Source organism: Delphinus delphis, chromosome 4 (genome assembly GCF_949987515.2).
Source record: "Delphinus delphis chromosome 4, mDelDel1.2, whole genome shotgun sequence".
In the NCBI taxonomy this organism is placed as follows: domain Eukaryota; kingdom Metazoa; phylum Chordata; class Mammalia; order Artiodactyla; family Delphinidae; genus Delphinus; species Delphinus delphis.
The window spans coordinates 72,666,474-72,681,606 of record NC_082686.1 but is presented as its reverse complement, the minus strand read 5'-3'; the positions used below and the strand labels follow the sequence as shown (position 1 = coordinate 72,681,606).

At 33.7% G+C, this 15,133-nt stretch overlaps 1 protein-coding gene across 17 annotated transcripts in view; it reads left to right on the top strand.

Annotated features, from left to right (window-relative positions):
* Positions 1-15,133, top strand: part of DLG1 (discs large MAGUK scaffold protein 1) — a 285,716-nt gene that overhangs the window by 102,388 nt on the left and 168,195 nt on the right. For 5 of the 17 annotated variants that reach the window (XM_069540639.1, XM_069540638.1, XM_069540637.1 and 2 more), the window contains exon 1: positions 9,476-9,819. The exons of the other annotated variants lie outside the window; for them this stretch is intronic. In XM_069540639.1, the coding sequence (XP_069396740.1) occupies positions 9,586-9,819 (234 nt within the window). In that variant the 5' untranslated portion in view covers positions 9,476-9,585. Of the gene's footprint in view, positions 1-9,475; positions 9,820-15,133 lie in introns of those variants that run through there. 17 annotated transcript variants of the gene reach the window in all.

The following is a 15,133-nucleotide window of genomic DNA, read 5'->3' as shown; positions in this document are numbered from 1 at the left end:
AGTATCTTTGAAGTCCAGTGTGTGACTTTACCTGACCCCATCACCTTGTCTCTCCCCTCAGAAATAACCACAGTCCTGGTTTCACATATTTAGATTTCTAAACAATATATTGTTTCTTTTGCCTGTTTTGGTTTTTATATAATTGGCATTATACTGTGTCTACTCTCAACTTGCAGTTTTTGGTCAACATTATATGCCTGAGATTCATTATCTTCACTGCTCTAGAGTTTTCTATTTTATGAATATACTATAATTTACCTTACTTTTGATGGATGTTAAGTTATTTTTGGATTATTACTAGTATTAAAAATGCTGTTAAAGTCGTAGGTTATGTATACACATCTTTGTGGATAACACCAGATTATTTTCAAAAGGTTCTATAATTTACATTTTCAGCAGCAGTATGTAACAGTTTTAATTGATCTATATTCTCATCAATATTTGGTATTGTTATTTTTGCCATTGTTTTGGGTTTGAAGTAGTATCTTACTGTGATTTTAATGTGCATTTCACTGTTTGATAATATTGATCATTCAGGTTTCCTATTCTGTGACATACCCTCTCAAGATTTTTTTTCATTTTTGTAATGGGTTGTTCTTTTTACTGATTTGTGCAAGTTCTTTATATATTCCGGATACTAATCCTTTGTTAGTTGTATGTATTGTGTATAAGGATCATTTCTTACTTGTAAACCTTGAAGTGGGTTTTGTAATTCTCTTTGAGGGATGATTTCATATTACTGGTTAATTGTAATGGATTATATAGTACCAGTCAGATTTCAGTTAATAGTTTTTCTAGGTATTTGCCCATTTCATACTTACTTCGAAATATTCTCAACATCCTATTATTTTATGTTTAGGTGTAGCCCCTTTTTCATTCCTAGTATTGTTTATTTGTGCTTTTTATCCTCTTGATCCTTCTTGCCAAAGGATGATCAATTTCAAAGAACCATGTCTTTTAATAGAGAACAGACTGGTGGTTACCAAGGGCGAGGGGGTTGACGGAGGGATGGAATGGGAGTTTGGGATTAGCAGATGTAAACTTTTATATATAGAATGGATAAACAACAAGGTCCCACTGTATAGCACAGAGAACTATATATCCTATGGTAAACCATAATGGAAAAGAGTATTAAAAATGTATATATATATAACTGAATCACTCTGCTGTACAGCAGTATTTAACACAACATTGTAAATCAACTATACTTAAGTAAATAAGAAAAAAAATGTCTAAAAAAACCCTCTCCTGTGCTCCTCCCCCATGTGCTGTCACCTCCATCCCCTCTCATACACACATAAACATGAATATATACACGTTTATGCAATATGTAAATGTGTGGATAGCCTACATATCAATCAAAGATTGCGTTTGGCCAAGGCAATCTGATCTTACTTTGGGACGCTAAATGAGAGATACACATGGGAAAAAAAATCAGTTGTCTATTAGTGACAGAGACAGTTTTCATTTTATCTTTTCCCCTTTCTCCTCTTATCATTATTATTTTATTTTCTTCTGCTTTCTTTGAGTTTATTCTGTTTGGGATTTTTCCCCTAGTTTCTCAAGTTGGTTACTTAACTGCATTATCAGCCTTTTCTAACGGTATTTGAATTTGTAAATTTTCCTTTAAATACACTTTAGCTGTAACCCACAGGTTTAATATGAAATGTTTATCATAATTCAGACTTTTTTCTTACTTTCATTATTATTTTTTTCTTTGCCCCATGAGTTATTTAAAAGTATGTTTCTTAATTTTAAACATACGAGACATTTATTCCAACATGTCTTCTTTTAGATTTTATTTTCTCATCTCATTTTTCCTTCTTCTTAGCTTGGAAGCTGTTCTGTTTCTCTTCTTTTAATGGTTATCCTAGAAATTTTTTTTTTTTTTTAGAAATTCTAATATACATATTTCACTTACAAAAATTTAGACTCAATATATATCTTTTACCCTCATTTTGAACAACATAAGAACCTTAGAACACTTGAATTCTAAGCACTCCCTCCTGCTTTATATGCTGTTCTTATCAGTCTATGCCTATTTTCTCTTGACTGAATTAATAAAGCCTATTTCTTACTTCAGTCGAAAAACCTTCCCGGGTATGTATAATTCTTTTGTTTCTGATATTTTGAATTTTTGATGTTTATGATTGTTACAAATTATCCAAAGCCAATTTGCACACACCCAACTCCTCAGTCTTTTGGTGGTTGTTTGGTAGTTCTGTGTGTATGCAGATTCTGACACAGGCAGACATTTAAACAGACAGTGAGCCACATAACATATTGTATATAGCCTCTTTAAATGTGATGAAGCCTCAACTTTTTTTTGTTGCATAAAATGCTCACTCTAGGCAAATAAAACAATATTCCAGAGACCAAGATTTTGTTACCCAGAATTTCCAGACATCTTAGGTATTAAACCTTAAGGTGCCATCTCTAAGGGTATAAGCCTCTTCAGAGTCTTTCTTTCCCTTATGCAAGGGTGGATTGTGTCTAATTTAGCCAATCCATATAACTGAAATACAATGGATTTCACCAATGAAAGCCCACTTCATTCATTATGATAATTGGCAAACTTTTGGTGTTGATCAAAGATTAACATAACAAAAATCTTATAGCAGCCATTTACTTTATAATTAAATGTTAGCTGACCAGTCTAGGAATGTTAATTCCTGATTAGGACAACTGACTGTCCATAGTAATGGTTCTCAGTTGTGGTGGGATATCGGAACCACCTAAAAAGGTTTTAAAATTTATATCTGAGTGCCATCTCAGAGATTGTGATTTAATTGGTCTGGGGTATAGTCTGGCTTTGGAGAGTTTTACAGGTTCTCCAGGTGTTTCTAGGGGATAGCCACGGTTGAGAAGTAATGCACTAGAACCTAGCTTAATTGAACCACCATACACATATTTCTTTACTGTCTGTCTTGAAGTATTTTAAAGTAAATTTCTGACATTTCTTTATTTAATCCTCACTCTGCAGTGAGACTTAAGTGTTTCTAGTTATTGAGTGAGAAAGCATTATTACTTTTTGAAGATTCTCACTTGCTTCCTTAATTTGACTCTTTTTCCCTTGATTTTCTTACCATAAGAGAATTAAGTGAATTTTGCCTGATTCTTTTGGTATCTGCTTTAAAAATGCTCTTGTCCTTTGCATACAGTTAATTATTACATGTTAAAGGATTATGTCTCCCATAGCATTTTTCCCCCCGAGGGCTTTTTAAAGACAAATTTGACAGAGGCTTATTTAAAGGAGTATGTTATTGAGATTAAAATATCCTTTTACTAACAGTTATAAAACACATCTTTTTCAGTTTATCTTTTCTGCAATTGACATACATCTTATAGTTGCTGGTGTTATACTATTGCCTTAGTGCAGTGGCAGTTTGAGTATTTGTATGCAAATCTTTGACAAATTTTGGTTAAGATCAAGAAAGTACTAGCCTCAAAGCATCTTAGTATACTGTGGTAATAATTCAGCTGGTCTCATTGAAAAGCAGCTGGATCTATCCATCCTTACATGGCATTCTCTTGCTCCTTTTCATTTTGTTTTCTTTTATTAGATATTAACAGCATCAGTCTCTGAAACAGTTATAAATATAAGTTTCTGATGCAAATAGGTAGAGCAGTTGGGTATCATCATCGTATTCCCCCTTTGGCTTGCTGGCTCTCTGATTAGGATTTTCATTTCCAGTAGAAGAAATTATCTACTCCTTCATCTGTTTCTAAATCATACTTTACATCTTACTTTTTTAAATGTGAGTTTTTTCCTATTATAAACTTGTTTTACACATTTTCCCATGTTAAATTTTTTTAAAACTTGATACGTAACATTACATAGTATATTAGTACCTTAACTTGCTGAACACTTCTGGTCTTCGCTATTTGTTATTTCCATTTTTACTAGGTTTTGTAAAGAAGGCTGCAGTGAATCATCTTGGGGCATAAAAAGTATGTTTAGTTGTTTTCTTAGGATGTATTTCCAGAAGTCAAATTACTGGGTCAGAAATCTTGATAGGCTGGACTTTTGACAAACTATATTCTGATACAATTGTAATTTAAGAATTATTAAAGCTGCCCCATTTGGGGTATTTCTTCCTGCTTCTCCTATCTCATGCATAGATTAAAATTTGAGGAGTGAGCATAGGATTGGGGTAGTGTAATAGCAGAATGGTTAGGATTACTTTAACTTTCTGCTAGAGAACCAAATTTTTAAAAAATAACTTTGTTTTGACATAAGGCAAGTTTTAATGTTTTTAAAATTTTTTCAAATAACTGCAAATGTTTTAGGAAGCTCAACAATGGAATATATGTTATTTAAAATATAAATAAGATTAGCAGTCTTTTTTTAGAAACAAAAAAGCTAATATAAGGAACTTTTCCACTTTTATAGTATTGTGGTTTGGAATGAAGCAAATAACTGTTGTACTATACATAGAACTCAGTATATGAATTATTATTTTTGTAATTTGAAAAATTATCTTTGAATAGTAGCAGTTTGCTGAGTAGAATGTAAATTAGGCACTGCTTTGTTCTTCACAGTTCTTATAAAAGCTAATAGAAAAATAAGATTAATAGATGATTGCTTTAAAAATCAACATAATATTAGTTTTGTTTATCAAATAACATGCATTTAGCATTTATTAAACATCTATGTTAGTAAGTTTGTTAGGCTTCAGTGACTGGTATTTTTTATGGAGAGATAGTTATAACACGGTATGATGTAACATGAAAAAATAAAGAGAAGTTAAATTCTTGAAGTATTGTAAAAAACCAAAGTTGATATTTGGACAAGGTGTTGAAGGATGTATACAATATGCTAATTCAGAGGAGAAGGCAGTTACTGGAGAAAATAAGTACAGTAGGAGAGTGTTAGTCTGAAGAGACTAAAAATGCAGAAAAGTTCATTATATTGTAGTTGATGTTTAGGATGGTTGTTAGGAAATGAGGACAAGGTGTGAAGGACCTTGATCCTGAGCTGATGAGTGGGCTTATGAAGGGTTTGCCACCATGAAACATGCTGTGAAATAATCTGTCAGGATCTTGTAGTGCTAGTGCTGATTCTCATTACTGAAGTAATGAATGAAATAAGATAGTGATTGAAAGTTACTTTATTCAGGCCTTAGCATAAAACGTAAAAGTAACTATGATTTGGACTTCCCTGGCATCCAGTGGTTAAGACTCCGTGCTTCCACTGCAGGGGGCACGGGTTTGATCCCTGGTCAGGGATCTAAGATTCCGTATGCCACGTGGCACAGCCAAAAAAAAAATAGTTTTTTAAAAAAGTAATTATGATTTAAGACTCTAAAAGGGAAAGTTTCTTGCCAGTGCTAGACAGTTTCAAGAAAGAAATTGGTGATATAATGGTGAAAAACTGTAATGTGGAAGAAAAGGACAGACACAGTGGGTAAATTCTTGTGGTATATGAAAATCTTTAAAAGTAAGCTTCAATTTTAAACAGTTCTAAATATAGTAGTATGGTACTAATAAGAACAGTGTCAAGATTCCTAAAACTGAAAATGATCTAAGAATTAGGAAAAATGGTCAGAACAGTAAATTGAACAAGTAAACAAAACCTCAGCCTTTTTCAAAATAGATTTAAATCTAGATGAAATGACAAGGGTGACATGGCTTAGTGCGGGATATTGCAATGGTCATTGAATAAAAGAGTTCATATTTTGCTTTTGTCTTCAATGACGGAAAATTATGTTTAATATGTGCAAAGTAAATGTAGTTACAAGGGGCTTGAAATTGAAGACAGAACAGGGTATGTGAACAGATAATTATTATAAATAAGTGTATCTTCTAGCCTGGACACATTTTATCCACTTAGTACTGAGAATACTATCAAATGAAATCACAAGCAGCAATCGGTAGTTTTTCAAATATTGTGAGAAATGGAGGTAGCAGAAGAATGGCTATAAGCAAACATATGCCTGTTGAACTAAATGCTGCAGGAAGAGAATCTTTCCTATTTTGAGTGCATACTGAGTGCTTTGTTGAAGTCAACTTTGTTTTTACAACTCTGGAATATATTAAAATACTTTTGAATTTTATCTTTTTTGGATGACCCTGGAGTACTAAGTTGAGCACACAGTTTGCATACAATTTGACCACTAGATGGCGCTCATACAGAAGCGATTTGTATATGTATGATCACTTTTTTCTAGATAAATAACAAATCTGTGTTATCAATCTTCTTAGTCTTGTCTTAGTACAGCTGCATGTTTTGAAATTTAATAGGCCGTATTATAAAGATAAAAAGGTAAGGAAAATGCTTGTTGCATTTACAGTACATTGGCTTTGTGGTTACTTAGTAATTTTTTTCCTAATATTTTAGAGTTTCAATATTGTTTTTCCTCTCATCCTTCAACCTTTTAAAAATTTTCACTAAAATTACTTAATCAAATAGTAACAAAATTACTTTGTTACTATACCTGAAGACTTCTGGGTTTATTTGCAAGTTTGGAAAAGGGTACAAATAATTGAGGGCCTATCCTATATAAATTTTTGAACTGTCTTTACTTCCATTTAATGTTATAAAATAAACATTTCTAACAGTCATAAATTTTTCATAATCATATTTAAAGTATGTAATCACTAAATGGATGTACTTAGTTTACTTATGCTTTCTCTTACTGTTTAGAGTTCTGCTATAGATAATATTATTATCATTCTGTGAAAAAGAAAAACTGTACAGAAAAAAGAATGTTAGGTGCAGAGTATTGCTCAGTGGTAGAGTAATTGACTGCAGAAAAAAAATGTCCATTCTTTATATATCATATTAAAATCTTAATAGTGTTCTTTTTGATGATTTAAACGTTGTGTAGTATTTTTTAAAATTCACTATTTTAAATAGACTTTCCAGGTTCTATAATGAATTTAAATTTTGGTTTAACGGAATAGAGCTTATATTTCCAATATGTGACACGGGTATGGTTATTCTAAAGCAGAGATCAGTGAGGAGTTGGTTGCCTCTGCTTCCCAATCAAATCATATGAAACCAATTGTGATTTAGGTACATATATGGTTTTGTATGTGTGTATTGACTGTTGTGCAGTCGATGAGGTGATCCTAGATTTCCGTAGCTCAGGTAATGGGACATTTTCATAAAAAAGCCTTTCTCAAAACTCAAAGTTGTTTTCTTGATGTCAGTCGATTTGAATAGGAAATTTATATATTGAGAAGTATTTCTTCTCTGTACTCGGGATATATGGGATGGAGCGTTCATCAACTTTCGATTGTTCCCAAGCTCTTTGGCTCTCTAGCATAAGAAATCATTGTATACGAATGCCTTACTGTTCCATCTGTGTTGGTACTGTTTGCAACTTGAGTAGGATATTTGCATTCAACATTCATTTTCAGTATCCTTATCCACGACTTCCCTGGTGGTCCAGTGGTTAAGAATCTGCCTTCCAGTGCAGGGGACGTGGGTTTGATCCCTGATTGGGGAACTAAAGTCCCACATGCCACAGGGCGACTAAGCCTGTGCACCACAACTACTGAGCCCATGCCCTCTGGAGCCCTCACGCGCTGGAGCCTGCATGCCGCAATTAGAGAGAAGCCTGCGCACTGCAACAAAGACCCAGTGCAGCCAAAATTTTTTAAATATCCTCATCCTTACAAATCCAGAGTAACAGAATCTGTATAAATTCTAAGGTTCCCCCTCCCACCCTGGCTTTCCATCATATACAGATCAAGACACATATTTCGGGGTCAAACCAATTACTAGAGCATTTGTATAAACCACACTAATCAGTTCTTTATTAAGTATCTGGTCCATAGTAAAATTTATTTTTAGGAGGTTTTATTTTTTTTCTTTTAGAGAGGATTCTTAGTTCTCTGTCTACCCTTAGTGTTTTCCTCTAGTCCCCTACCCCCAAATAGATAAGATCAATCTGTGTAGGGCCATAAAGCTGCCAGCTACTGTCTGTACAGTTCTTGGGAAGAAGCAAACTTTGCTATAATCTGTCACAAAACATCTTACTTCCAGAAGTCCCACATGACTCTCAACCCTTCTTGGGCATGTGTTTGTATCTTAGAGACGGAATCATAGAGACAGTGTTCGCATCTTTTCTTGCCAAATCAGGATTTGCAGTAGTCCTAGAGGTTGTAGTTTGCCAATGCTACTTTCCAATAGACTGCATTTAGTTGGTGCTGGTAAGCAAAAGCAAGCAAGATTTTGTTGGTCCTCATTCATGGCTGAGGTTGGGGATTATGATGTACTTATATCAACTTAAAAATTGAATTACTCAACTATTAGTAAGTTATCAAGTAGCATTTTTATTCATATATTGTTTTTAATGGCGAAATGTTGTTTTATATACTAATGTAGCATAGTATTAAGAGGACAGACTTAGGAATCTGTGGTTCTCAAACTTGAGGGTGCTTAAGAGTCTCTTAGGGGGGCTTTTCAAAAATGAAAATTCCCAGATCTCCCTAACCCCTAAAAATTCTAATGGGAAGGGGATATCAGTCTGTATTTTTTTTAACCAGCACCCGAGGTGATTCTGAGGTGGACTAGTGTGTTGAGAAACACAGACCTAGATATTAGATGTTAGAAAGTATCTATTTAGCAATCAAACAGTACTATTTTTTGAACCAGAGTATTATTTTATGTCATGTTGGATAAAATATGTTTTACTGGCTATAAAACAAAAAATTTATGTTTAATTCTTTTGCATTTTTACAAATTCATAACTTGGTAATCTTAATGTTTATAACATATGAGAGAGATAATGCTGATAATAGCACTTTTTTATCACAAAAGTCCCAGAAGCCAAATACTTATTTAGCTAATTATTCTGTTTCTGTCTTCAGACTCAGTTAATCAAAAAAACCAATATGTTAAATAAAATTATCAAGTTACATTCCAAATGGATTTCTCTCTGTCATTAGATCCTCAGAGTTTAATGTAGATAGTACCTTTTAAAACCTTAGTGCTATTTAATGTAAGTGCCTTCCTGATGTAGAAATTTATATGTGAATAGAAAGATTTCTTTAGTAAAATTGTTTTAAACAATCAGAACTGTTGGCAGAGAGAATCCTCTTGTATTTTTAAATTCAGTTCATATTTATAATTTATTTAAGCAGCGAAGATGCCATTGGATTTTACTTCAGACTGTGATTGAAACTTGGTAATCCAGGGTTTCTCCACCCAGTGCATTAAATCAGGCAGCCCCAAAGGGTCTTGGTAGTCCAGTGTTTATAACATCCTTCTTTACCTGCTAATCGACCTCACTTCCTGGATTTCAGTCCGTCTAGTTATCAGCTAACAAAAGAACAGCTTTTCCTGCAGACGCTGGTGAAAAAATAATCATGAGAAAGAAAACCACCTTATGTCGTCTTTTTTGTCTAGAAATATAAACTCAGCCATCATACAGCTAACAGGTACAGAGGGAAGATACAAGCTCTTTCATGGGAAGAAATTACAGAGAAAATGAGCATCATTTCTCAAGGTTTTTATTTTCCCTGATCTACAAGTGATGCTGCTGTAATTCTAGCTGCAGTTTTTACCGATCATTCACCACTCAGCAGCTGGTAGAGAAGTAAGACTGCTTGGCAACCACCTGCAGGGCTGCAGAGATGAATTACATTTTCGGGAACAACACACTTCTGTACTCTCGCGCCAGTCGAGGAGGCAATACTAGCTCTAGCCATGGCTCAGTAGGCCCAAAGCAGAAACACTGGGCGAAAAAGGGCTCATCAGATGAACTGCAAGCTGAGCCAGAACCTTCACGCTGGCAGCAGATAGTTGCATTTTTCACTCGAAGACACAGCTTTATTGACTGCATCTCGGTAGCCACCAGCTCCACCCAGGTAACATACCACTTGTTGAAATTATTTTCGGTTCATGTTGCTTTGCAAAAATGTATTAGTATAGATTTCTTATTATTAAAACACAGTCTTATGCCCTGAAACCTTGGATACGCAGAAATGTATGTTTTCAGTCCATCTATGCAGGTCTTTAGCGTGAAAGGGGAAACAAAAATATTTTCCCTTTTGCTCTTATGTAATGCCAAACAAAACAGTCTCAGATTCTGTTGAATGACTTCTCTAAAAATATAAAGCCATTCATACATAAATTAAAATGTAAATTAATAATGCTTGTCTCCTTATTTTCAGATTGTGTTAAACGCTATAAAGTATGATGTTTGACCAAAGAAAATACCTGTTTGTATAGCTTTTATATGTCATTAGATAACCTCAGGAGGTTGTTATAGTAAAGAAACAGAAGATAATTTGAAATATTTTTATTTTCTAGTGTTTTGAGTATAGATTAAACTGAATACAGTTGGCTATTGTATATACTAATATCTTAAAATTATTACATTATGGTTTATTCAAGGGATTTAATGAATCCTTCCATTTCTATAAATATATTATCTAGGGTTAATTGGAAAGCAGTAAACTTGTGTAATTACATGATTATAGGAATATTTTATCAAATATTCAATTGACAGTGTAAAGAGCTGAGCAAATACTAAAAGTCCTCAAATTTTAAAAAAAAATCACATAAAACCACTTCTTTTTGAGGAGTGAGTATTAAAAATATAAGGAAAATATAAAGTTAATCATAATTTGAGTGAAATACCTATTATTTGGTATTAAAGGAGGGTTGGGGGAATATTTTCATTTTAAAACATATTTTTAATAGATATTCAACTTCAGTAAAAATGAAAGCATAAAAATTAGTCTAATTTAAAAAACAAGGTGAGAATGCTTTTGTCCTTTAAATTTAAATATATACACATACCTTAGGACCTTTTAAAAATAAATTCCTTTAAAACCATCTTTTTTTTTTTTTTTTTTTTTTAGTAATTAGAAGCAGCACAGTAAGTATAAAGTAACTGTCAACAGCTTCTTCTTGTTTTTGGTTACTAGAATTTTCTTTCAATAGTTTTTATTTTTAAGTAATGTCATATTTCTTAAGTAAAAATATTCTTGTTTTTTCTTAGATGTTTGAGAGGAATGGAATTACTGGGCTAGGGAGAGTCATTAATAGTTTTTATGTAGGCAGTGAGATTACTTACAATCAAAACTTACTCAGAGGCAACGATTGATTTAACTCTTAGATTGAATACTGCCCCAAGAATTTAACTAACTTGATTTTGACTACAATTACATATACCAAAAAGGGACACAGAGACTAAAGCTTAGCATTGTTATTCATTCTATGTTAGTATTAAGTGATATTTTTCCATTGTCAATAAGAAAGATCTGTTAAAAACTTCAAATACACACAACTATATGTATATACACAAACACAACCAATGATATATAATTCATCTTGTAAAAGGCATACAAATGAAAGACAAGCAAAATAGTTTACATATAAAACTACTGAAACTATGGAATTACATTATAGTTACTTAGGAGTTGGGCCAAAAAGTTGCTATTGTATTGCACTAAAATAGCCACAATTTTAATAAAAACTCTATTTGCAATTGATCCTACAAAGCCATTTAAAATTTTATCTTCCTCCCGTTTGGTTCAGATCACTTGTGTATACTGAAAAATTACTATTTTTCATTCTTTCAGCCCTCTTTCTGTTACTTATTTTGTCTTTTTCATTATCTTTGTATTTCATATCTATAAATGTAGACTTGAGGTCAGAGTTTTAGCTTATATTTCCCCAGCTCTGGAGAACCAACATCATTTTGCATTCTATGTTATTTTTCTCACTAATGAGTTGGATATTTTATATATCCAAGTCTTTTGTTGTAACTCACTGGAATTCATTTTACAGGATCAAATATAATAGGACTGAGAAAGAATGTTAGGCGTATTTACATTTTAGTTGATGCTAGGATACATTTTTCTGTTTCATTTACTGACTCATGGCTAGCAGTTTTATTTTGTAACATAAGAGGATTTTTATATTGTTAAAAACAAAGTAGATTAATGAAATTTTAGTTTATTGAGCATATGCTATATACCTATGAATATATATGTATGATAGTGTTTTGTTCTGTCAATAATAAATGGCAAAAGTGATTACCAGGTCTCCTGTTTCACTATTGTCAGAAATATTCTTTTCTAAGATTGGATAGCAAGATTAACTTTGAATCTAATTCCTTATAACTATGATGCATGGTACTTTTAGCAGTTTGGAGAGTTGTTATTAAATGCAGTTTTAGTAATTTGAAAGTCATTATATGATTTGATATCCCACCAAATAGCCTCTATAAATAAAAAATAAAATGTACTTTACAGATTCACTTAAATTGCTCATCTGTTTAAGATATTTGTGTTCACAACTAAGATTTTGTGTCAGATTCTACTGTAATATGTGGAACTTAGTAGGAAGTCATTAATATTTTTAAATGTTAGGGAAGCCAAGTGGTTATAAATTTCTGCAGGACCCCAGCTTCTAGGATGGGACTTGCCATGTAGTTGGTGCTCAGTAAATGTTTATGGAATTGATTGATTAATTACCATTTCAGTCACCTGAAACCTTGTTAGCTCATGGCCTTCCGAAATAATGGCACCTAACCTGAAACCTCTTGGGTACCTATATTTATTGGATTCACTCTATTGCCGTCATACGTGCCTTTGATTCTTCACAGTAGCCCATCTCTTCCTCCACTTCCCTTTTCTTCCCCTCCATTCTTCAGATTTTCTTCAAGCTGCACAAACTCCCCATGTACCTGATTTCCTCACCCCTTTGAATCTTTACCCATGATGATAACCATACAGCTTAAAGACTATGTCTAATTTTTGTCATTTGGCTGTATCCCAAAAGTTTACAATGTGAGGTTTTATTGTTTGTTTGTTTTTAGTGTTAAACTAAGATGAGTTTCTTGTGAATTATTTTACTTTGGTGTAAGGTTTTCTATTTTGAGCTTCATACTACTTATGTTCTTAATTTTGAATAGTCATTATAATATAGAAAATGTGGGCTACTCATTGTCAAGCCCTCCTCAGTTCCTCACTTCAGCCTTCTTCCTGTTCTTGTATTTATGATCCTTTGATGCCAATCTGCCCTGTCCTGTTTAGTGATGCAGCTCTGTTAAATCCAAGACCAATTTTTATATTCAACAGGGCTTTAAAAAACTCTAGCACAATACTTCTAGACTTTGCTACTTGATTATCTCCTAAGTAAAAGCTTTTATCTACTTGGTGATGTCAATGTTTATTAACGAAAATAGTAGTCATATATAAACTTTGAACAGCTGTAATGTGGTAGGTCACTTCGGATGTATATTTGGCAATTGTTCCCATGTTTTGGATTACTTCAAAATCCCTATTGTGGGTCATTATAAATATTCAAATAGAATTTCCACCCTCCCCCAGATAATTGACATGCCAAATTAAGCTGAAAACAGCAAAATTCTCTTCCTAGGAGTGAATGGAACAGGCATAATGACTTATAATTGAAGCAGAACAATAAAATTTTAACAAGAGTGAATATTAGCCACATGAATTGAATAATATGCTTTTTAGAGGAAGAAACTCTGTCCTAAATTAAAATACAGGAAAACGCTGTTCAGATAGATGCCCACTGTTCAGATACCAGAAAAATAAATAGGCTAATTTGTATGAAAAGAATATGATTTGTCCTAAACAGGTACATTCTGGAGTAGAAAGGATTTAATTTTTAGAGCTATGCATTGGTTATATTGTCCCCAAATGAAGATAATAGCATCAACTTCATTGAGTTAATTGTATTAAATGATTAAATGCATGTAACACTTAGAAGAGTGCCTGGAAGCTATTATTATTATTGTTATTTTATTTTTATATTGCTTAATTTTAATAGTCTTCAACAAATTCAAATTAGATAATTAGGAATTACAGTATCTAGGATGGTGCAGTTCATTCAGACATTCAGTAAATAGTGTTGACTGAATAAGTTCCTGTGAGTGCAGGCTGTACAGTTTTTAAAGAACCACATATCTCAACACCTTCAATTGCAGGATATAAAGGAGGGACCCCAAAGAGCACTTCAAATTCTTGGTGAGACACCAATTTCCTGACCTTGCTTTCCCGCCCAACACCCCTTCTGCAAATGCTAAACCAGTCACAAGCAGACAACTAAATTTAACTGATTATCCACCTTTTACCAAGCATACCATCAGGACATCTTAATCACTAAAAAAAGTTGAAGCCTTGGGGCTTCCCAGGTGGCGCAGTGGTTGAGAGTCCGCCTGCCGATGCAGGGGACACGGGTTCGTGCCCCAGTCTGGGAAGATCCCACATGCCACGGAACAGCTGGGCCCATGAGCCATGGCCGCTGAGCCTGCGCGTCCGGAGCCTGTGCTCCGCAACGGGAGAGGCCACAGCAGTGAGAGGCCCGCGTACCGCAAAAAAAAAAAAAAAAAGTTGAAGCCTTTCAGATCACCTTCACTTAATTTCCTTATCTCTGTTTGACTCTGGTATATCTCCAGTATGTTTTAAACTCCCATTTATCTGTGACCTCCCAATTTCTTTCACTCTGCCCTTTGGAACTCCCAGTTCGTGATCAGCAAAATTTCCTTTTTCCTCAAACTCTTCTGTGATGGTTCATCTCACCTTTTTTTCTCTCATAGAAAACTGGTGTTCCCCCGAGAGTACTGTTTTTTCTTTACCCCTCACAAAAAGTGGAATTTTTATCTGTCACGTCCCATGTACCTTGGGACCAACAAGTGGAGTTGATGTCTTCCTTGCTTATCATTGGTATTTATGGATGATTGTACCTCCTCCCTTTTAAAAATGTATATATCATCAGACAGTATTTTCTACTTCCCCTCCTTGTCTAGTCATCTGCATCTTTCACAATCACTCCTACTCATTGATGATTTGAACTGTCTTTTCTCTGTCCACTATTCATGTAATCATTCTTAGTGATTTTCAGTATCCTGGTATGATCCTTCCAAAATCTTGACTTCTCAGTTCTTTGATATCCTTGCCTCTAGGAGTCTTTATTTTTTCTTTCACTTGAGTGACCTGCTGAAATGGTTATATTCAAGACCTCATTACCATTGACTGAACCACTTACAAAATCTCAGCTGCAAGCATTTCAAACTGACTAGCACTTCCTTTCTTTTCAGCTCACCTCCCCTACAACAATTTTTTTTTTACCCTTTAAAGACTTCCAGCCCAACTTTTTATTATCTATCATTTCTTTCATGCTCTCACTTCCCTCCTTGCT